The sequence below is a fragment of the Sabethes cyaneus genome, chromosome 3 (genome assembly GCF_943734655.1).
Source record: "Sabethes cyaneus chromosome 3, idSabCyanKW18_F2, whole genome shotgun sequence".
NCBI lineage: Eukaryota > Metazoa > Arthropoda > Insecta > Diptera > Culicidae > Sabethes > Sabethes cyaneus.
The window spans coordinates 39,065,719-39,086,931 of record NC_071355.1 but is presented as its reverse complement, the minus strand read 5'-3'; the positions used below and the strand labels follow the sequence as shown (position 1 = coordinate 39,086,931).

The following is a 21,213-nucleotide window of genomic DNA, read 5'->3' as shown; positions in this document are numbered from 1 at the left end:
GCTTGCCCATTCCACCAGCTAGATTCGGTTGCTATTTGGTCTGGATCCAGGCCTCTGGATAACTGATCGGATGGATTTAGTATTCCGGGTACATGATTCCAATGGCAATTCTGAGTATTATGCTGGATAAAAGATACCCGATGCGCAACACATGTTAACCAAGTATTCGGTGGCTGTACAAGCCATTGTAGCACCGTGTTAGAATCTGTCCAAAAAATGATTCACAATTTATTGCCAGTGAACCAGTAACCTTTTGATGAAATTCTGTTGCTAACCGTGCTCCGCATAATTCCAAGCGGGGAGTCGTTTGCCGCTTTAGTGGCGCGACTCGGGACCTAGAAGAAAACAGAACGACTGTGACCTTATCGTCACTTTGTTGAGACTGTAAATATATGCTAGCCCCGTAAGCCTTATCCGAGGTATGTCTGTCAGCTAAATCAGCTAGGGGTGATCAGGGCTTTAGAATCAAAGATTCTATTTTTTGCATTCATCAGCTACATCCTCCTTAATTGCATTAGTTGGGCGAAACTTCTGGTTCTTTAATTTAATTCCATTTAATAACGTACCTTATCCTCTATGTTTAATTTCAATTCATGCAGTTCCCTTTTGTTTTGTTGCTATTTTTGCTATACCAAAATTTCAAAAAGATTGTTCCCTAAAGTGCGTTTTTTGGTTGTTTCCTCTTCCAAGAAAAATTCGATTATTTTTATTTTAGCCCCAAATTTAGCGTATCGCCAGGCAATTGGTTTTCTCTTCAAACCTCTATTATGTCAGAAAACAAAAACTTTAATTAGTATAAATCAGTGGTGCCCAGGCATAGTCATGCTGCGGGCCAGATCAGTTCGCCCATGAATGACGTGGTCCGCAATAATTTCTGGCCATTCCCGTGCAGTGTGCATAACAAAATGTAAAATATGCAACAAAAAAAATCGTTTTCTAGGTATCACCACAAGATTAAAAACCAGAAAACATTCAGATCCACAACATGCACGAGGCATTACGACTAAACTGAGTAACCCCTATGTCATCAAAAAAAATTCTCATAAATTCACCATCTTTCAAATCATAGTCCGCGAGCCGCATGAACCATCTTGAATGGCAGCATGCAGCCAGCGGGCCGTAGTTTGGCCTGGTATAAACCAACTACTTACCTTAGTAATCGTTTCTCTGTCATGAAGGTACCCGTGGAGATCCTGAATCATACGAAGAACTTTGACTTCCGAAGCGTGCAGTTCTTTGAAAGTTTCAACTCTTTATTTGGCCTGCAAAAACAGACAGAGAAAAGCCGATTCAGGATTCTTTCAACATAAAAAATGTAATTAGTAAACAAGAATAGAATTAATATTATTCACTATAAACAGACACTTCTAAAAACAGAAATAAGTTAGTGGAACACCTATTGCTCACCGAATTTTAAATGGTCACGTGCATTTAAAAATAATATCATTTCAATTTGGTTTTGTTTGTCGATTGTACATTTAATTTCTCTACCAATATGATGTTGTCGGTTCATCCTGTGGCTTGGATAGATTGTTTCATTTTGTGGTTTCATCTACTCTGGGCAAAGGCAGCTACCATCTCGGAGAAGACTAGACTATCACGGCAGGATCTCTTTTCGCAATGCACTATTGCACTATAATTTGCTCCAAAACCAACTGCACGAATGCAGCCACCTATCCAATCCGATTGTTATCATTGCGTTTGTTAGTGTTACGATTGAAAAAGAAGGGACTATTTGTTTGCTTATATGCTAAACTATGCTCTGGTTGAGTGCTACTATAGTATTTAGCATTTTGTTATTAAGATTTCTCTGTGTGGAATGATAAATCCGTGTGCTCTAAGTTTACTAGAATTTCCACTACAGTATACTCTTTTAATGTAAAATACTGTTGCCGATGATTAGTCAAAAACTATAACATTATACAACATTTCCAATTAATTGTTTTGACACTCTTCAGCTCATTGCTTACGTAAGTTGAATACCGCAACTAGTTCCGATTCAGCGATTTAAAACATTGAAAACTTAAACTCTAAGGTACCTGCACCAAGCAGTCGGCTAAATCGGTATCTTACGGTAACGTTCTGATGTTCCCGTTAATGTCCATTCAGAGTTCATTAGACTGTGGTTTGAAAAATTGGTAGACATGATTTTAATTACAGCTCCTGCTGTAGTTATCGGCAAAGTTCCTTTTCTCTTTTCAGATATTCCTTTCTTCTGAAATATCAGCAAGAGTATGACGAAATTACATGCAGGGAAGATATACACAATTACATCGACAACGATATACAATACAACTAGTATCTTATCTTCACTAACATCTCTTCGGGGGGTAATGAAGTTATTAATCCTTGCTAGCTGTCCGTTTCCTGCATCACTCCGAATGAATCCTATTGTATTCCGGTTTGCCACTTTGGGCACTGGTCAGGTACGGCAGCTTTACTAACACGCGACAAGAGTCAACCCCAAAGCGAACAGCAATTTTAGGACGATTGACTAACTTTGCACCGCTTATTGGGGTTTTTTGGCCGCTTCACGCTGCCGCTGGGCTTCACGTTCGGCCACGTCGATCACGCCAATGTTTCTGCTTGCAACATAGCCGTGGATCACCGAGATGGCAGTCTTGGCGATGGCAACCGGAGCCGAAACAATGGCCAGCAGTTTGAACGATGAAATGCCAAGGACTAAAACAACAAAATGATCAATTATTCAGACAAGAAAAACATTTCGACCAACTCACCCAACGGACCCGGTGTGAAATGTAGCAGATAAAGTGCAGCATAGAACAGCTCATTGAAGAGGCACATTAGCCCTAAAACGGTCCGATTGGTATAGTAAACGCGCATAATTGGATTACCGGACATGTCGATAAACTTGTGCGAAGTCTTTCCTTGTAAGACGGTCCTAAAAATGCATAGGATTATCAACGATTGGTCGTCAACGCTGGCGCTATTAAATACGTGTGCAAGTAGAACCAGTGGCAGGAGACGTCAATCGCCATCGACAGCTGAAACCAAAACATGTACTTCGGATAGAAGTAGCTAAGCGTGACGAGAAGACCCATGGTACCGCAGCGATCGGTTAACTGATCCAACATAGCCCCAAATTTGGTAGCTGCAAATTGTAACAAGAATAACGCAAAATAAAACTGCTATCAATAGAAGCAAACAAATATTTTTTGTTGGGGGCAATCCAGTTGCCACTACAAGGGTTATCTACAAAGACTATTAGTCAGCAGAACGATAAGAGGCCAACAAAACCATAATCGCTATCGCATGTCTCATCCACACATTATGCAACCCGATTAGTTGCCAATTCTAGCGTAGCAGCATTTTAATTAAATTATTTGTAGCTTTTCTCCACTCTACTTACACTGATTAAAGTGTCTTGCGGCATGTCCGTCAAGGGCATCTAGCACGACACTAACGATGTAGCACCAAGCAGCCATCACATAGTTGCTTGGCATATAATAGAAGGAAACGATCGCCAGCACGATCCGGGCATACCCTGTAACAGATATTTATCAAACCGATTAACAACAGCAAGCTCATGTTCGATATGCGACATTGCATATTACGGAGTCGCAAAAGGAAAAATCAATTTCTCCACCCCACGCCAATCATTTGGGTGGTGCAGCAGCAGCAGCGGACGATGAAAGGACTTTTCTATAAACTTACCGATCAAATTTGGCACAAAGACGTAGATATTTTCTTCTTCCTTCGGCATCATTGTTGGTAATGAAAATTCAACGGGTTCACCAATAGATGATTAGCTCGCGACAAAGATACCGGTTGAAATCTACTTCTTTCTAATTAACAGTTAATGGAAACTTAATGATTTTTCACCGTCTGAACTGAACAGAATGTCGTCCTCTTGCTATCGCTTCCGATGAGTGAGTCGTCGTAAAGTGGTCGTAGTACTACGAATCAGAGCTGCCAGGCATTTTTCCAGGCGTTGCAAACGGATATGTCATATTATATTCATTATATTACGCATATTACAAAATTTGGATAATAAATAATAATTGTTTGAATGTGTGAGACCATTTCCGTATAAACAAGAAACTGAGTAAAATATTATCCTTCTATACAAATCTGGCTTTAGTTTTCAGAAGGTCGCATAATCAACCCTTTTACCATGCATTATGCGACCTTTTGAAAACGAAAGCCAGAAATGTTATCACTATTTACAACGTTTACTTCTTTTATCCTAATTCCTTTATTTTTCTGAAAATTTGATATGGCTATAAATATATTACATGAAATTATTAAATCATGCTGTATGCCTGGCAATTCTGCTAAGAATGTCAACCATGTCAACAGAAACGAGCGAGCATAAAATATATCGCAGTCGCAGCATAAAATATATCGTAGTCGCAGCATAAAATATGCAGCTGTCAATTGACATTACACACCATCTGCACCAATGAGGTTCGAAAAGGTGTGGAATGAGATCTTCTCCTTATTTGAAGATAGAACCACAGAGAACAGATTAACCAGCTCGGTGTCACCAATACACTGTCACATATGATTTGACAGTACCCCCATACTGATGGGCCCTCGACGCTGGGCCCCAAACAACAATGGCCGCTCCATAGAATTTCTATAAAGCATTGCACGCAGATGTCAGTTGCGTTTTTTTTTTCGTCCCAGGTTTGACAGTGTTGTGGGGTTTGTTTTGATTACTTATTCGCAAGACCCAGAAGCAAAAAACAGCTAAAATGACAAAAATATATGTTGTGCAGAACTGACATCATTTTCTTGCTTCGGAAAAGTCGGGCATTTCCTGTTTCCGCAAACAAGTGGTACGAATTACAAGTAATAAACACACCAGCAATAAAATTAGGTTACAAAGGGAATCAAAACAAAACACACAAAAACGTCAAACCAGAGTTGAGGCATTTGACGTTTAGGCTGTGAACCATTTCGCGAAATTTTTAACTGTTGGTTAAAAGTACGATGGTTTTTTGAAAATAACCCTGCTCGGGAGCATGGTTAGTTTTAACCAAGTTCTGAGAGCCAATGAGATATGCCACAGGTGAGGAAAGAGCTTCGATGTGTTTCACTGATTTTTCCTTGAATTTTTTTCACCAATGTATGGATGTTTAACTTATAACATATTTGTTTATTCAAGCCGAAATTAAATGAGATAAATTTTATCTATGAAATAGGAGCAAGTGAACACCAAAAATTCATCCAATTCCAATCTGGACTGAATAAATAAATTCGCTGTTATAAAAACATCTTCATCCTCACCTTATATATGCTCTCATTGAGTAAAACAACTATCAATCCGTCAAATATGATATGGTTCGCATTCTGAACGGATTTTAACCAGTCGAGGAGAAATAGCCATCGAACTGTCAAATTTTAACTAAAAAGTTAAGAATTTCGCGAAATGGTTCACAGCCTTATAAAAGGTTAAGCAAAATTTATTGACCACCTTCTACTTCTACCGTGCTTTACTTTTCATTTTCATTTTTTTCGAGTTTGTGTGACGTCCAAAGGCGGGGGGGGGGAGTTTCAGATTTGCGTCACAATCGGACAGAGGGGAGAGGGGGCTCTAAAAAGCAGAAATTGGATGGACGTCATATTTGAATTGGCCCATACCGCTTCTACCAAAATGTAGTGAATATGATTGATGTAAATAAACTAACGTAACTAAAGAAAAAAAAAATATACAGAAAAGACATTCGATCTATAACGCTTGGTCAGTCATGCGTGATCGAATTAAAGAAATCAACCAAGGAATTTAACGATACTTCTAAATGTTAGACTGCTAAATGCAAATTTAGTTAGACTTTACATTTGGCAACTAGGTCTAGAATTACCGCAAATTGTTCGTGCCAACGCAACGTTTCCCGTAAGGTCTTGCAACTTCATGAGAAAGCGAGAATCCATTCTGTGTACCATTTTCGAGGCGAAAGGACGCGCTCACGCGCACTCTACGATTCGGATACGACACAAAATACTTCAAAATAATGGTCGCAGTGGTCTAACCTTCCAACAAACAATGCCTCCTCAGTCGATCAAAATTAGAAAAAGTTATATTAGACCTTAGATTAGAGCTCATTATTGTCTACAATAAATATTTCTAAAAGAAGTGTTGTTCTATTCTTTGTACTTACGGTGTACTCCCGCTGGTACACAGAGTGTTCATGAACTGTTGCACAAGTTTGTCTTATTATCATGGCAATGTAGGGTCTTTTTCTAATTCCCGTCGTAATAAGTAAGACCATTCTAATTTTCATCATTTTCTGGGTGGATTTAATGAATACTCCAAAAGTTCTTGTGCTGATTTAACACAACACACTTACCTTCCGATCCGTGAACTTTGAAATCACTGTAAAGCGATTATTAAAGCATATTGTTGAAATTACGCAACTGCTTTATTTCTAAAATTCGTCGTACCGTTTTAAAATTCGTCAATCAAAGTTTTTCATCGTCAGAACTAAAAATCACAACAATGTTTACGAAGCTAACGTGCATGTAATTGTGTAGGACGGCATGACAAATGTTATTCTGCAAAATTTCTACAGGTCAGGCAAGTTTTTCTGGCTGTAGAATAACAACAATGCCTTGCGTGAGTTATTTTCATTTATGAATGACGGAAATTAAAACGATTAATCGACATTGTCTTCTTCGTCGCACGAAAAAACGTGGGAAATTTGGCTGGTAGGCCTTCTTTAATGATAAAAAGCATTAAAATAGATCTTAGCGCACTTTGATTGATCGCGTATGATAGACAACAAACTAAAATATTAGGGAATAACTAGTTTTGCATTGTGTGTCATAAAAATGCTGATATTTTTAATAATTTGTGTTGGATAAGACGGGAACAGGCAATTACGACGATGTAGCAACATACCCTACGTTCAATTCCTTTTACTAGTTACACAGTCCTTTCGTTTTAGGACGGTTATTTGGGAATTCGGCATAACTTTAATACTAATTTTTCGTCAACTTTCAAGTATTCTTTTCATGCGTTTTCTTATGCCTAGCAAGATGGTGAGTACGGTTGTAAGTTTTACCACAAACATCGCACTGAGGTGGGCTCTGCCGAGTGTGAAGCAGCATGTGCTGGGTAAGATTACTGCTGGTGATGTATTCTTTCCCACAGACACCACAACGGTGTCGTCTTTCGCCTGTATGAATCCGTCGATGGTTTTTCATCGTACTGCTGGCAATGAACTGCTTACTGCAGATGTCACACTGGTAGGGTTTAACTCCGGTGTGGATGCGTTTGTGATGGACCAGACTGCTGCTATCTGAAAACGACTTACCACAGAATTCACATCCATACGGCCGTTCTCCCGTATGGGTTCGAATGTGTTTTGTTAAAGTGCTACTAGAAATAAATTGCTTTCCGCATTCATTACATTCGAACGATTTTTCTCCGGTATGGATCTGTCGATGCTTCTTTAGGGCGCTACTTCCGCTGAATGATTTATCACATAAGTCGCATTCAAACGGCCTTTCACCGGTGTGAATGCGAACGTGCTGAGTCAGACTCCCATTGGTAGTGAAAAGCTTACCGCAGAAGTCACATTCGTATTCCTTTCCGTTCGAGTGGCTACGCTTGTGCAGAATAAGACTACCAACATGTGAGAATACTTTTTCACAATGATCACATTTAAACGGTTTTTCGTCAATGTGCAGTTTCCTATGGTTTGTTAATTGGTACTTTCGTATAAAGCTACTTCCACACTGCTCGCAAACGTGTGGCCGTTCGCCGGTGTGTATCCGTACATGTATTTTGAGATCACTGTTTTTACTAAAATCCTTACCACAGTGTTCACATTTGAAGGGCCTCTCTCCCGTATGGATCCGAATGTGGTGCGTAAGGTGACTGTTACTAGTGAGGCTCTTGCCGCAGATATTGCAACAATAGGATCTCCTGCCGGTTGGGGAACTTTCAACAGGACCAAGTTTTATGCCATCTTCAGTCGGCTGGTCGTTCATATCGAGAAACTGGAATTAGTGTAATTGCTTGAATACATAAATACTAAAAAAAATATAAGAAATGTTATCTATTTACTTATGTATTTGAATAAATTACTTTTATTTTGGATCAGGAAATATACAAAAGTGTGTACTATAAATAAATAATCCCTCAATCCCTTGTGCTTGCACTTGCATTATGTTCAGGCAGAGATGCCATATTTTCTAAAAAAATGTCTGCAACTGCTCGAAAACCGGAAAAATCGAGCAGTTTTCCGGCTACTCGAATTTTCTGGTTTGAAAATAATCTGCGAAAATCTGCACACTTTTTTAGGAAGTCTGTGAAAGTTTAAAGAGCTTCGAACAAAAATCTGCAACAAAACAATAAAAGTCATAAAAACTGCAAATATCTGCAAATTTATAATGATCTGCAAGACCGCTCCAAAAATCTGCAATTTGCAGACAAATCTGCAAATCTGGTATCCCTGTGTTCAGGTTGCACGGTTACACCGTTTTTGGTCACCCAAACTACACCGTTTATTTCATTTGACGCCTTTGACGCTATTAGAGCATCCATAACGTCGCGCTACTAAACCCAATTTAGCAGCTTTCTGTCATTACTCCGTACCGTACCGGTCGCCGCTAAAATTAATATTTAGTAACCGGTTATTCGGGAAGCACCGCGTGCACAGATTTAGCAACCCGATAACAGCGCTGGGGAAGGTTCCATCCGCTAATCCGACACCCGATAATGCGACTACTCGATAGTCCGGATCTCGCTAATCCGGAAAATTCCGAATTGAAAACCATTCCCTAGTAACAATTTCAGGCTGATCAAACCGATCAAACGCTATGGTTGATTATATTCAATCTGTGGCTGAGCTATGACTTAAGTTTAGAAGTAAATATCTTTTTTCACCTCTTAAACATTTATAAATCTGGTGATTTTATCAAGCTCCGAGCTTGTTAATATGCCACTCAGACCTATCATCGAGCTGTCGAAACGATGGCTTAAATATAGAGAAGAAAAATCTGCACTGCAGAACATGGAACATACAGAGTTACAACCAGGATCGACATTTTTGAAGACTTGTGAATTTTATTAACGAAAATTTGTCTTACATTTCGTTTAATATTCATATACAATGGTTATTCCGGAATAATATTATATAAGTTATTTATCCGACTTTAGATTAGAGCTCATTATTGTCTACAATAAATATTGGTAAAAGAAGTGTTGTTCTATTCTTTGTACTTACGGTGTACTCCCGCTGGTACACAGAGTGTTCATGAACTGTTGCACAAGTTTGTCCCATTATCATGGCAATGTACGTTCAATTCCATTTTAACTAGTTACAGTCCTTTCGTTTTAGGACGGTTATTTGGGAATTCGGCATAACTGTAATACTAATGTTTCTTCTACTTTCAAGTATTCTTTTCATGCGTTTTCTTATGCCTAACGAGATGGGGAGAACGATTGTAGGTTTTACCACAAATATCACACTGAAGTCGGCTCTGCCGAGTGTGAAGCATCATGTGCTGGGTAAGACTACTGTTGGTGATGTAGTCTTTCCCACAGACACCACAACTGTGCCGTCTTTCGCCCGTATGAATGCGTCGATGGGTTTTCATTGTACTGTTGGCAGCGAACTGCCTACTGCAGATGTCACACTGGTAGGGTTTAACTCCGGTGTGAATGCGTTTATGATGGATCAGACTGCCTTTACCTGAAAACGACTTACCACAGAATTCACATCCATACGGCCGTTCTCCCGTATGGGTTCGAATGTGTTTTGTTAAAGCGCTACTAGAAATGAATTGCTTTCCGCATTCACTACATTTGAACGATTTTTCACCGGTATGGATCTGTCGATGCTTCTTCAGATCGCTACTTCCGGTGAATGATTTATCACATAAGTCGCACTTAAATGGCCTTTCGCCGGTGTGAGTGCGAACGTGCTGAGTCAGACTCGCATTGGTAGTGAAAAGCTTACCGCAGAAGTCACATTCGTATTCCTTTCCGTTCGAGTGGCTACGTTTGTGCAGACTAAGGCTACCAATATGTGAGAATGTTTTTTCACAATGATCGCATTTGAACGGTTTTTCGTCAATGTGCAGTTTCCTATGGTAAGTTAATTGGTACTTTAGCATAAAGCCACTGCCGCACTGCTCGCAAACGTGTGGCCGTTCGCCGGTGTGTATCCGTAAATGTATTTTGAGATTACCGTTGTTGCTAAAATCCTTACCACAGTGTTCACATTTGAAGGGTCTCTCTCCCGTATGGGTTCGAAAGTGGAGCGTAAGGTGACTGTTACTCATGAAGCCCTTACCGCAGACATTGCAACAATAGGATTTCTTGCGGATTGGGGTACATTCAACAGGACCAAATTCCGCACCACATTCAGTCGGCTGGTCGTTCATGTCGAGAAACTGAAATTAATGTTATTGCTTTAATAGGTAAATAACAAAAAATATAAGAAACTATTCACTTATGTGTTTGAATAAATTACTTTTAGTTTAGATCACCAAATATACAAAAGCGTACTCAATAAAAAATGCCTTGCAGTTATGATTATTCGTTAAACCTTTTGTCCCTTTTGTTTGGGTTGCACGGCTACACCGTTTTTGGCCACCCAGACTACACCGTTTATTTCGTTTGAAGCGGTTGATGAGACGCAAAGTTGCCAGATGTGCTATAAAATTTATATTTAATACTCTGTTGGCTCTTTGGCTCCGTGCTAGAGATGGTCGGGTATGAAAATTTGAATACCCGAACCCGACCCGTACCCGATTAGAAAAAAAAATAAAAACCCGTGCCCGACCCGAACCCGCAAGTTTATTTTTTTTGATACCCGAACCCGACCGCAACCCGTCGGGCACGGGTACGGGTCCGGATACCCGACAATCTTTAGTGTTAAACGAGGTCAATAGACCCGACCCGACCCGTACCCGGTTTCAAAACCAAACCCGTACCCGACCCGAACCCGCAAAATATTTTTTTTCAATACCCGAACCCGACCCGTACCCGGCGGGTACGGGTACGGGTGCGGGTTTCGGGTAAATTTTCCGCTACCCGACCATCTCTACTCCGTGCTACCGCGAAACGCGCGAAACAGAGAAGATGGAGAAGATTGTGTGAGATGATGGTTTTTAAAGGATTTTCTTCTATGTGTCACGTCAGTTCGTCTGTGGTTCAAATTTCAAAAGCATTATTTATGATAAAATAATAATTATCTTCGTAAAACTGTTTTCACTTCATTCACAATGATAAATTTTCGTGAACAAACGTTTTACAAAAGATAATAACAGTAACTTTTTTTCAAAGTTATAAACTATTAATAACTTAACAAACTGAGTCATTTTATATCCACGCGTTCCTTTAGTTTTGCCGTGATAACGAACGGAAAACATGTTGGATGAAAACAGAAATGTCTTTGCTGTTCAAATATCACCAAAACGGATGGTGCCAACCGCCATTGTGGCTCATAAAAAGCTAAATTGATCTTTATCTCTAGCTTAAAAAGCAACTCAGCAGAAAACAAATGTCTATTTACAGTTCTAAATATAATAAAGTACTATAACACTATTAACCAATATCGAACACAAACTTTCCAAATCACCAAATGCGACATTTTTTCTCCGGATTCATAGCACTGCCGATAGGGCAGTTAAAAACTTCACTAAATTCCGGCATATTACTCAGAACCCCTCGCACTCGAAATCTCGACGGGCTATGCTCATCCTGCAGTAGACCTTTGGCGACACTTGGTGAAATAATTTGACAATTTTGCTGTAAAATAGAGAGGTTTTAGATGCGGTCTCGGGCAAAAGAAACACTGCTTGCTTACATTGCCATACGAAATGAACAGCAGTTGTTCGTGAGTGAATTCTTCGAATCCCGGCAGGGTCGACTCAGGACCGTGTTCTTTCTTGAACGATTTGTAGGCCCAAAATGCTTCCCGCAGGCCACCGTTATCGGCAATGTTTTCCCCCAGGGTTAAGCTGCCGTTGACCTGCGTTATAGGAATGCGTTATTTGGGAAAAGTTGTTTGTTGTCTCGAATGTTACGTATTGCTTTGCTTCCTTGACATAATAACTACCGTATTGTTTTACAAAACAATCGGCTCGGCTGTCGTATTCCCGTATGGTTTGGTTGGACCACCAGCGTTCCAAGTTTCCGTTCTTGTCAAAATGGCGTCCTGTTCGTTTTTAGAATTGGACCATACATCTTGTATAAAACTTGTTGTTTGTAGTAGAAATTACCTGAATTATCAAAACCATGCGTCAACTCATGCCCAAGTACTTCCCCGAGTGCTCCATAGTTCAGCGCCCTGAAAATTTAGACAATTTATCAAATTTATAAATATTTTCACATTTAATATGCTCACTCTAATCCAAGATAATAAAACGGGTACTGTATTATAGCTACAGGAATATCTATAGAAAAAACTGTGATTAAAATTAATTTCTGGCAAATTTATGCAGGTGACTTACAAATAGCATTCCGTTCAGCCAAATAAAACGCATTCACTTCCGTAGGATCCATATCCCAGACACGGTTGTTCTTCACCTGCCAGGAGCGTAGTCTATCGGTCTGCAGAAATTCAATAGCACTCACCCAGTTTTCCAGATAGCGATGTTCGTCCACGCGCAGCCCCTGGTAGTATTCGTTCAGCTTCTTCGAGTCCATGATCCAATCCGGGAACCCGATTAAACTTTTCATTGCTTTGGATTTCTCCAGCGATGCATACTTCGTGTAGGCATCCATCCAATCCGTTTCGAGCACTATGCCATCGAATTCAGTACCAATTTCCCTTAGCATTCGTTCGATGCGTGGTTTTGTCCCGGTTAAGAAGTTCTGATCTGCGATAGCATAGCTCACGGCCAAACCCAAAAACCGGTGCACATTTTCGGCACACTCCTGCTCGGACTCGACATCGTTCAGTTCATGATCTACCAGAAAACTCGCCACCCGGCTCCAAACGTACAATTCAATTTGGGCTTGTGACTGACGAGATACAGAGTCTATCAGTTTCAGCAAATACTGAACCGTTCCGTTGTCCATCTGCAATTTTTCATCCGGACGAGGCTTAGCATTTGGAAAGTCATCGAATAGTACGTTGAAATAGCGTTGCCAAACGGGATAGGGTTTCTTTGGAGCAATGTACGAATCAGTGAGCTTTTGTAGTTCTTCGACGCTGTAGTAGTCTGCATCGTCATCCTCAGACTCATATCGCTTAAAAATGAAAAAGTACGGTTTATCAATTCGTTGAGTTCAAATGAAACTACTAACCTCCGGCAAGGCTTTATGAAAGGCAATAAACTGCTCAGCCAAGGGTACGAACCGATTTTTCCATTTCATTATGTTCAAACCTGGATGGATTGCCTCGACGGTTTGTTCCAGCAATTCAGCAACGTCTTCAGGATTGAGCGACTTCTCGTTTTCATCTTCATCTTCCTCCTCTTCACTATCCACTATCCTTCGCTTGCTCGAACGACTGTGACCTTTTGGCTTAAACTTCGACCATTCATAAAATCTGCAGAATAACAAATCGGGTTGCTTATACATTTTCAAACAACATCGCCAGAGGCTACTTACGGAAACTGAAAATCTCCCGGAGTGTAGAAATACTCCAGTGTAAGCCTGTTTCGATTCTTATCCAAATGATCAGGTACAATATCAAAACCAATTATCACATTAAATCCAAGCTTCCGTTGAATCTTGGCAACCGAGCTGACCCAGTCGAACTTGTAGTTACGGGATGAAATTCTGGACTGATTAAGCAGCGTAGGAACCGCTGGAAGTCCAAACTCTTTCAGATACTTACTAACGGCTTTGAAACCTTCCTTTTTTCGAGCAGCTACAAGTTATCAAACCTTAATTGTAAGTTCGTCTAAGGTTGGTCATTTACATCATTACCATAATCTAAGCAAGATTTGTACATCGCTTTAGACTGTGCCACCGGCTTGGGATCCGACCGGCTGGCATTGGTTTCCAGTTTGGCCCGAATGTTGCGAAAGATTTTGATCTGCCGTTCACCGAACCAATCGTATTCGCCCCGCATTTCCGGCCGTGGATGATCGTCGGCCCAATTGCCGCAAACATACGAGTAGAAATCGTCACAAGGATCAACGGTTAAGTCCATGCTTTGCTTGAAAGCAGCAGCGGACCGTAGGCATTCCTTGGTGTGGCAAACATCCGGCAGGGTTCTCGCTGAAGATATAGGCGCTCGTTGAGAGCAGAATTTCATTGATTTAATATGCTTTTACCAAAATGGATGGCAGCATATATCACGGACGAGAGCACAACCACCGTCAGGAGTAGAATACATATGAAAAATCGGCGACAGAACACATGACAGGAGCTGAAAGAAGAAGAAATCAAAGGATTGGATTGTTGGCATGATGTTAAAAGGTTACTCGGAATGAATACTTTCGACCTGACTTGGCGTTGAGGTTGAGGAACCGTCTTTGGGTAAACCCTGCCGTTCGGTATTTCTGACCGGCTTCCACGTTCATCGCTGAAATCGTATAGAGGTTAATACTGGGTTGGATTGCATATATATGAGATTCCTACCCATGAAGTTGTTTTCCTCCATTTCCGACATCTTGGAGATTCTTAGAAGAAAATAGAACTAAGATTATGCTGACAATCAAGTGAAAGAGCGAAGAAACTAGAAAGCGTGGAAGATTTAGAATACAAAAGAAAAAAGCTGCAGTACAGATTGTAGCTAAGTTAGTACATATATTATATTATCATTTCAGATTTCAAGAAAGCCAAGGGAAGCAGACATACAATTAGATACCTAACGGAGAATATTTTTGTTTGTTTGAAAAAGATTCTTCATTGAAAAATCTATCTGAATTCCGGGCAATTTTGCTATAATTAGAATTTACTGCTAGGGATAAGATCTCGCATGCAACATTTTTGTGTAAGACTTAAAAGTATATAACTTGGACAGATTTTGATACTTATTATTTTTCCCAGATTTGATTTTTCCTGACAGCTTTGCGCATGGTTGAAAACTTATCTTAAAAACGGAGTCCGATAAATTAAGGTTGATTGCTGCTGCCGATGTCCCTATTGATGTTATCGATAACGATATGGATATATTCTACGTAATTCAAGAAATGGGTACTCTAGGCCGCAAAAAAACTCAAACAGTCGTTCTCACCAGGACCAGATGGTATTCCAGATTGTATATTTCCGCTGTATCGATGCTTTAACCAACCCATTATGTGTGATTCATAATAGATCGTTCTCTTAGCATGTATTCCCTAGTGCATGGAAAACATCATTTGTCGACCAACATTTGAAAAAGGCGTCAAACAGAACGAGTAAGAGTTCATTTTCCTATGCTGCTCCAGCAAAAAATAACTCTCGCTCGGTCTGTTTGACGTTTGGCTTATCCGCCCTTTTCAAATGTTGGTCGATATTTATGATCCTCGTATTCAAAACTGGTGATAAGCGCAACGTAAGAAACTACCAAAGTATAACAAACACTCTCTAGTCAAATTAAAAAATAAATTTCTCCGGAACAACATGGATTTATGCGAGACCGCTGGATTTCACGTTGACTTGCATTACACACCTCGGGCACACAGTTCAGGTGGACGCCATATACACCGCCATATACATCGACCGAAGTTGATCATGTAATCCTGTTGTGTAAATTAAAACGCCTTCATTAATGCATCCGGTGTGCCGTAGGGTATCAACTTGGGCCCGCTACTATTTATTCTCTAGATCAATGACATTGCCCAGATAACCAATAAGCATTTCTAATGCAATTTAAATGCAAGCTAATAAGCATTTAAGTTGCCCTAAATGCTACTTGAATGCTATTTTCGCAAAATAAGCGGCTACTTTACTGCTGGCCCTCTTTTAGTGCTGACATTGCTTATTTGCAGCTTGTTACCTACAAGATGAATTTAAATAGAATTGTGGATGCCAATTTACAACAGTTATGGCATAACTGTTATGCAGTCTGAAGGCTGATAAACAGCAACCTCCAGTATAAAACGCCAGGGATGCTAATAAACGATTGATTTATTGCTTATACTAATGCTTATTGGTTACCTGGGTGTACGTATGCTTGACTCAGGTCGCAGGTTAACGGATGATTTAAAGATGTTTTATGAAGTTCGTTCACCTGATGATTGCACGCGCCTACAAGAACTTCTGGATAGCTTCGTTAACTGGTACAGACGAAATCGACTTACGATTAGCATTCCAAAATGTGTCGTTATGACGTACAACCGCAATCATTTCCCTATTATATTCGACTACAGAATCAATGGTGTTGTATCAAACGGCAGTCCTAGTGAGCGATCTAGACGTGGTTTTGGATCAAAAATTGTGCTTCGATCTGCATCAAACTGCGATTGTTGCCAAAGTGAATCGGGAACTAGGATTTATATCTAAGCTCTCTAGAGACTTTACGGAACCTTACTGCCATAAATCACTGTATTGTGCACTAGTTCGACCAATCCTCGAAAATACTTCATTGGTGTGGTATCCTTATCATCTATCTTGAGCTGTACGGCTAGAACGTGTACAAAAACGGCTTATTCGTTTCGCTCTCATGAAACTATCATGGAACGACTCCGTCAATTTGCCGCCGTACGGCGATCGCTACCGGCTGTTGAACTTGGATACGCTTGAAACACGACACAAGATTCAACAAGCAACCTTCGTAATAAAATTGCTCTATAGAGCACTTGATGTCCCATGGCTGCTATCGTCATAGAATTTTCGAGCAAATCAGAGACCGAAGAGGTCAAGGGCGTTACTACAGCACAAGTTTCATTGCACCTCTAATGGAATAAATGAGCCGGTCACATTCATGACCATGATCCGCACTTTTAGCGTGGCCGAGGAATTGTTCGAGTTCGGTGAATCAGCACGCAATTTTATCAATAGACTAAAAATATGTTCTATTTGTAATTTTGATTCTGTTCATTTAGGTTCATTAGGCAGCAACCTAGGACCTATTTTGTTTTTCTTGTTCTTCAACTTACTTACTTATCCTAGTGCGATGTCCTTTAGGATTGCACCTCCATAACAATATTCCGCCAACAAACTCGGCCCATGGCTGACTATTATTAATTTGTCATCCGTCCCACACTTTCCAAGTCTTACTTCACTTGATCTAGCCATCAAGCTCGCTGCACACCTTTGCGTCTGGTACCAACCGGATTTGAGACGAATACCATTTTTGAGGGATTGTTATCCGACTTTCGCACAATATCTCCCGCCCATTGTATCCTTCCAGCTTTAACCACTTTCTGGATATTAGCTTCGCCGAAAAGCTGCCCCGTCTCGTGGTTCATCCTTCTTTTCCATACATAGTTCTTAGTTCGTAGTAAGCACCGTTTTCAGTCCGTAGTAATACACCGTGTGTAATCCGTAGTAAGCACGACTTCTGGTAAGAATACGTTGGCGTATTTCTCTGCTGCAGTTTTCCCCCTCGACTACCACACTATTGTCTATGTGAGCACGATTCCTTCTACTAGTACTAACAGGTAATTTGTGTTAGACGTGTTCTCCACTAATTCAATCTTCACTGCTTCACGTTTCAGTTTCGTATACTGCTCAGCAACAGCCTGTAACGTTCTTCCGACAATGTCCACGTCGTCAGCGAAACGGATAAATTGGCAATATTTGTACTTTGTATGAGGGAGTAAATGTGTTTTTGTGAAGAACGAACATTGGAAGAACTGGGAAAATGTTTTGTAAACTGTGAAAAATAATTGATTGTCCAGGTAGGACTTGAACCCACAACTCTCAATATCGCGTCAAGTGCGTTTCCATTGCACCACCATAACTCTTCACGGTGGATAGTATCGCAGGTGGCCTTAAAATCTATCACCATTATTCTGCTAGTCACGTGACTCAATACGACAATTGTCACTATCCGTGACTCGTCACGGCGAGTCGAATGGGGTGATGTCACCTAGGTGACCACCGTGACAAGCGCAAGTCACCCGTTTCACCTAGATGTCAAAGCTAAACACCCAGGTGACAACGGTCACCTCATTCGCAGTGACTCCAAAATTGTCACGCCACTCGTCTCGCAGAATAAGAGTGTATGAATGGTGCGTGGGGACTTGGTATTCGCGACACTTTTGGAGGATCTGTCCCAGAACACAGATTTGGTCGAATCTACTTGTTAGTGGCGAAAGATGATCTGAGAAAGCCCTGTATAGGAGGCATAGAGAATGGTGATCGCTCGATAGTTCTCACATTCCCACTTGTCGCCCTTTTTGTATATTGAACATATTACTCCCTCGTTCCACTCCTCCGGTAGCTGTTCTGTTTCCTAGACCCTGACTATCAGTCGGTGCAGACAGGTAACCAATCTATCCGGGGCCATCTTGATAAGCTCCGCTGCGATACCATTTTTTCCAGCTGCTTTGCTGTTCTTGAGCTATTTGATGGCTCCGACCACTTCACTTGTTGTTGAGGTCGGCACATCATCGCCATAGTGATGTAGTCATTACTTCTGCTGTCTTGGCATTCCGTCTCCGCGCCATGCAGGTGTTCATTGTAGTGCAGCTTCCTCCTTTCGATCACTTCACGTTAATCTGACAAGATTCCCTCATCTTTATCCCGACATGTTTCGGCTCGCGGCACAAAGCCTTCGTACAGTTTCTTATAGAATTTATGCATTTCCTGAGAACGATACAGCTTTTCCATGTCCTCGCACTCCATTTCTTCCAGGCGGCGCTCCTTAGCCCAAAAAAAACTGGGTTTGCTGTCTTCGCTTCTGTCTATATCGTTCTACATTCTGACGAGTTCCCTGCTGCAGCATTAACGCCCGCACTGCATTCTTCTCGCCTAATACCCTCTGGCATTCCGCGTCGGATTTGTCCGCCATCGCCAAATTATTTGAAATAATCGTAGGCGATGCTTTATTTCGTAGCACTAAACATTACATTTCTTCTAAAGGGTGTCCCACATCAAATTGCACCGTTGTTGAAAATTTCCTAATTGACCGATCCTTTTCAAACTTTCAGACAATAAAATATAACTCGTTCGTAAAATTTTGATGTATTTATTTCATTAAACTTCAATACCATAACCGTATACTAGCACCTTATGCTTAACTCCATTCAAAAGGTTTTGTACAACATCTGACTGCAGCTGTACACTGATGTCTGTACGGAAAACCACTGTTTCTTCATGTCTTTCTCAGATTTCACATCCTTGAGATGCTTCTGTTATTCCTGCTTCATAATAGCTCAGTATTTTTGAATGGGCCTTAGCTCCGTTGCATTAGGGGAGGGGGTTCATGTCCTTGGGTACGAAAGTAACCCCGTTGGCTTCGTACCACTCCAGGACATTCTTTGAATAGTGGCACAAAGCTAGATCCGACCAGAAGATCGTAGGGCCCTCGTGTTGCTTCGACAGAGGAAGCAGACGCTTATGTAGCCACTCCTTGAGGTAGATCTGTCCGTTTACAGTCCCGGTAGTCACGAACGGAGCACTCCGTTTGGCACATCAGCAGATCGCTCGCCAAATCATGTATTTCTTGGCAAATTTTGAAACTTTCTGCATCCTTACTTTCTCCGGAATATCAAACTTGTGCTGGGCGGTAAAGTACAGTAGCCCCAGAACCTGCCGGAAGTCCGCCTTGACTTAAGTCTCATCATCCATGATGAGAGAGTTGAGGATTTTCCAGGCGTTTGTGCAAAATAAATTCGCGACGTTGCTTTTCGGATGACGCCATTTTTTCCCATTTTCGAAAAACTGATCGCGATAAAAATACAGTGTAAACAATACACTTTAAACTACTTCTACCCAAATTTTCCAAAAAAAGCCAAATGGGTAATTTTCTACAGCGCTTCTTCCGTAGTGTAATTTGATGTGGGACACCCTTTAACCAACATGGATTCGTGGCTAGCCGTTACGTGACGACGAACTTACTTGACTTCACTTCTGATTGCATTACTGAAATAGAGCGCAAAGTGCAAGCAGACGTGATATAAACTGATTTTAATGCCTTTGATCGCATCAGTCATCGCATACTGCTAGATAAAAGTATCACGACTGAGTGTTTCGCAACAGTTTGCCACAAGGTTACGCTCATATTTGTGCGACAGGATCTTACAAGTGAAACTTGGCTCGAAAGTACCTTCCCCGTTCACGTATCAATCTGGTGTGCCACAAGGCAGTAATCTGAGATCACTTTTGTTCATTTTATACTTTAACGACGCAACCTCTGCCCGTGAAAGAGGCTACAGATTGGTTTATGCTGACGATTTTAAAATTGTCAGTCAGTTGAGAAAATATAAGAAATACACAATTATTGTATGTGTGTGTATCATAGAAAGGGAGAGAGGGAAAGAGAGGTATTTGTTGCTTATGGACAAGTAAGAGGGTGTTTGCATGAGCATGATATTCAAATGCGCAGACATTACTGTTTTAGTAAAGTGGTCATAACTTCTACAATTTTCAACCGATTGTTATTAGTAACCCCCTGATTTCTTAAGACCCACATAAAATTTTTAAAATGCGTTAATCTTGTCCAAAATCTTTGCTAAAGTTCAAATCATTCCAAAAAAATGCGTTCTTTTTTGTTTTGTTGTGAACAAATTTAAAAATATCTACAGTACTGTTATTCTTACAGAAAAGTGAAGTTCAACTAATGTGATGTGATTCTTGATCCGAGACTGACTTGCGATCGTCACCGTACAATGATTGTCTTAAAAGCGACTCGTCTGTTGAGATTTATTGCGAAAATTAAAGGAGATTTTAACACTACTTTAAAGCACCGCATTGCGCCTTATTTCGTCCCTATCTCGGAAATGCGTATCTAATTTGGACTCTGCATCAACTCTATTAGAACCTCCGAAATGACCGAGTGCAGTGCATCACTATTGTTTTCGGTAGTAAATTAGCGCGCAGTACAGGGGACTCTGCGACCATTCTCACTGCTGACCAACCACTTTAACCGCACTGAATTTGGCCGCAATGAACCGATTGCTTCGTGTACGAGAACGTTTAGTCGTGTTGAACATTACTTTGAATTTTGTGAACCTTAGCATAAATGATTACAAACTCTGGTTTATTATAGCTTAGTTCATTGAAATGAATCATGAATCATGAAAAAAGCTTTTAAATAACTTGGAATCATGTAAAGTTGTTTGAGGAAATTGGTGGTGTTCGAGATTGCTCAGGCCGGAAATAATCAGAGTCAGCCGTAACAGAACGAATCCACTGAAACCCGACACAGAAACAGCAAATTCTTTTCAAAAAATTCCATGTCTTGC

General features: G+C 40.6%; 3 protein-coding genes across 3 annotated transcripts; all 3 read right to left on the bottom strand.

Annotated features, from left to right (window-relative positions):
• Positions 1-1,364: 1,364 nt before the first annotated feature.
• On the bottom strand, positions 1,365-3,863 carry LOC128742291 (CDP-diacylglycerol--inositol 3-phosphatidyltransferase). Its single transcript, XM_053838617.1, has 5 exons — positions 3,676-3,863; positions 3,371-3,505; positions 2,959-3,112; positions 2,739-2,902; positions 1,365-2,682 (listed from the first exon to the last, which is right to left on the bottom strand). Exons 1-5 carry the CDS (start codon positions 3,725-3,727, stop codon positions 2,510-2,512), a joined length of 678 nt encoding a protein of 225 aa, XP_053694592.1. The 5' UTR covers positions 3,728-3,863; the 3' UTR covers positions 1,365-2,509.
• A 3,100-nt stretch (positions 3,864-6,963) lies between these two features.
• Positions 6,964-10,530, bottom strand: LOC128739487 (zinc finger protein 845-like). The gene is made up of 4 exons (XM_053834980.1): positions 10,428-10,530; positions 9,383-10,368; positions 8,867-8,975; positions 6,964-7,968 (listed from the first exon to the last, which is right to left on the bottom strand). Exons 2-4 carry the CDS (start codon positions 10,357-10,359, stop codon positions 6,964-6,966), a joined length of 2,091 nt encoding a protein of 696 aa, XP_053690955.1. The 5' UTR covers positions 10,360-10,368; positions 10,428-10,530.
• Positions 10,531-11,554: 1,024 nt separating this feature from the next.
• Positions 11,555-14,546, bottom strand: LOC128739485 (endothelin-converting enzyme 2-like). The gene is made up of 12 exons (XM_053834979.1): positions 14,516-14,546; positions 14,372-14,459; positions 14,209-14,303; positions 13,859-14,152; positions 13,538-13,799; positions 13,232-13,475; positions 12,433-13,174; positions 12,327-12,375; positions 12,202-12,269; positions 12,007-12,137; positions 11,787-11,951; positions 11,555-11,728 (listed from the first exon to the last, which is right to left on the bottom strand). The coding sequence occupies exons 1-12, from the start codon at positions 14,544-14,546 to the stop codon at positions 11,555-11,557; spliced, it is 2,343 nt and encodes a 780-aa protein (XP_053690954.1).
• Between the last annotated feature and the right edge of the window lie 6,667 nt (positions 14,547-21,213).

Excerpts from the sequence above, each read along its gene's own strand:
- LOC128742291 (XM_053838617.1), bottom strand. The coding sequence starts at position 3,727 with ATGATGCCGAAGGAAGAAGAAAATATCTACGTCTTTGTGCCAAATTTG. Across the intron at positions 2,903-2,958 it reads CACTGGTTCTACTTGCACAC|GACCGTCTTACAAGGAAAGA; the intron begins GTATTTAATAGC and ends ATGCATTTTTAG. Across the intron at positions 2,683-2,738 it reads TTTCACACCGGGTCCGTTGG|TCCTTGGCATTTCATCGTTC; the intron begins GTGAGTTGGTCG and ends TTGTTGTTTTAG.
- LOC128739487 (XM_053834980.1), bottom strand. The coding sequence starts at position 10,359 with ATGAACGACCAGCCGACTGAATGTGGTGCGGAATTTGGTCCTGTTGAA. Across the intron at positions 8,976-9,382 it reads CTCGTTAGGCATAAGAAAAC|TGCAGATTTTTCTTCTCTAT; the intron begins GCATGAAAAGAA and ends CATGTTCTGCAG. Across the intron at positions 7,969-8,866 it reads AAATCACCAGATTTATAAAT|TTTCTCGATATGAACGACCA; the intron begins GTTTAAGAGGTG and ends CACTAATTCCAG.
- LOC128739485 (XM_053834979.1), bottom strand. The coding sequence starts at position 14,546 with ATGTCGGAAATGGAGGAAAACAACTTCATGG. Across the intron at positions 14,304-14,371 it reads AACGCCAAGTCAGGTCGAAA|CTCCTGTCATGTGTTCTGTC; the intron begins GTATTCATTCCG and ends TTCTTCTTTCAG. Across the intron at positions 12,376-12,432 it reads GGCTGAACGGAATGCTATTT|ATATTCCTGTAGCTATAATA; the intron begins GTAAGTCACCTG and ends TTTTTTCTATAG.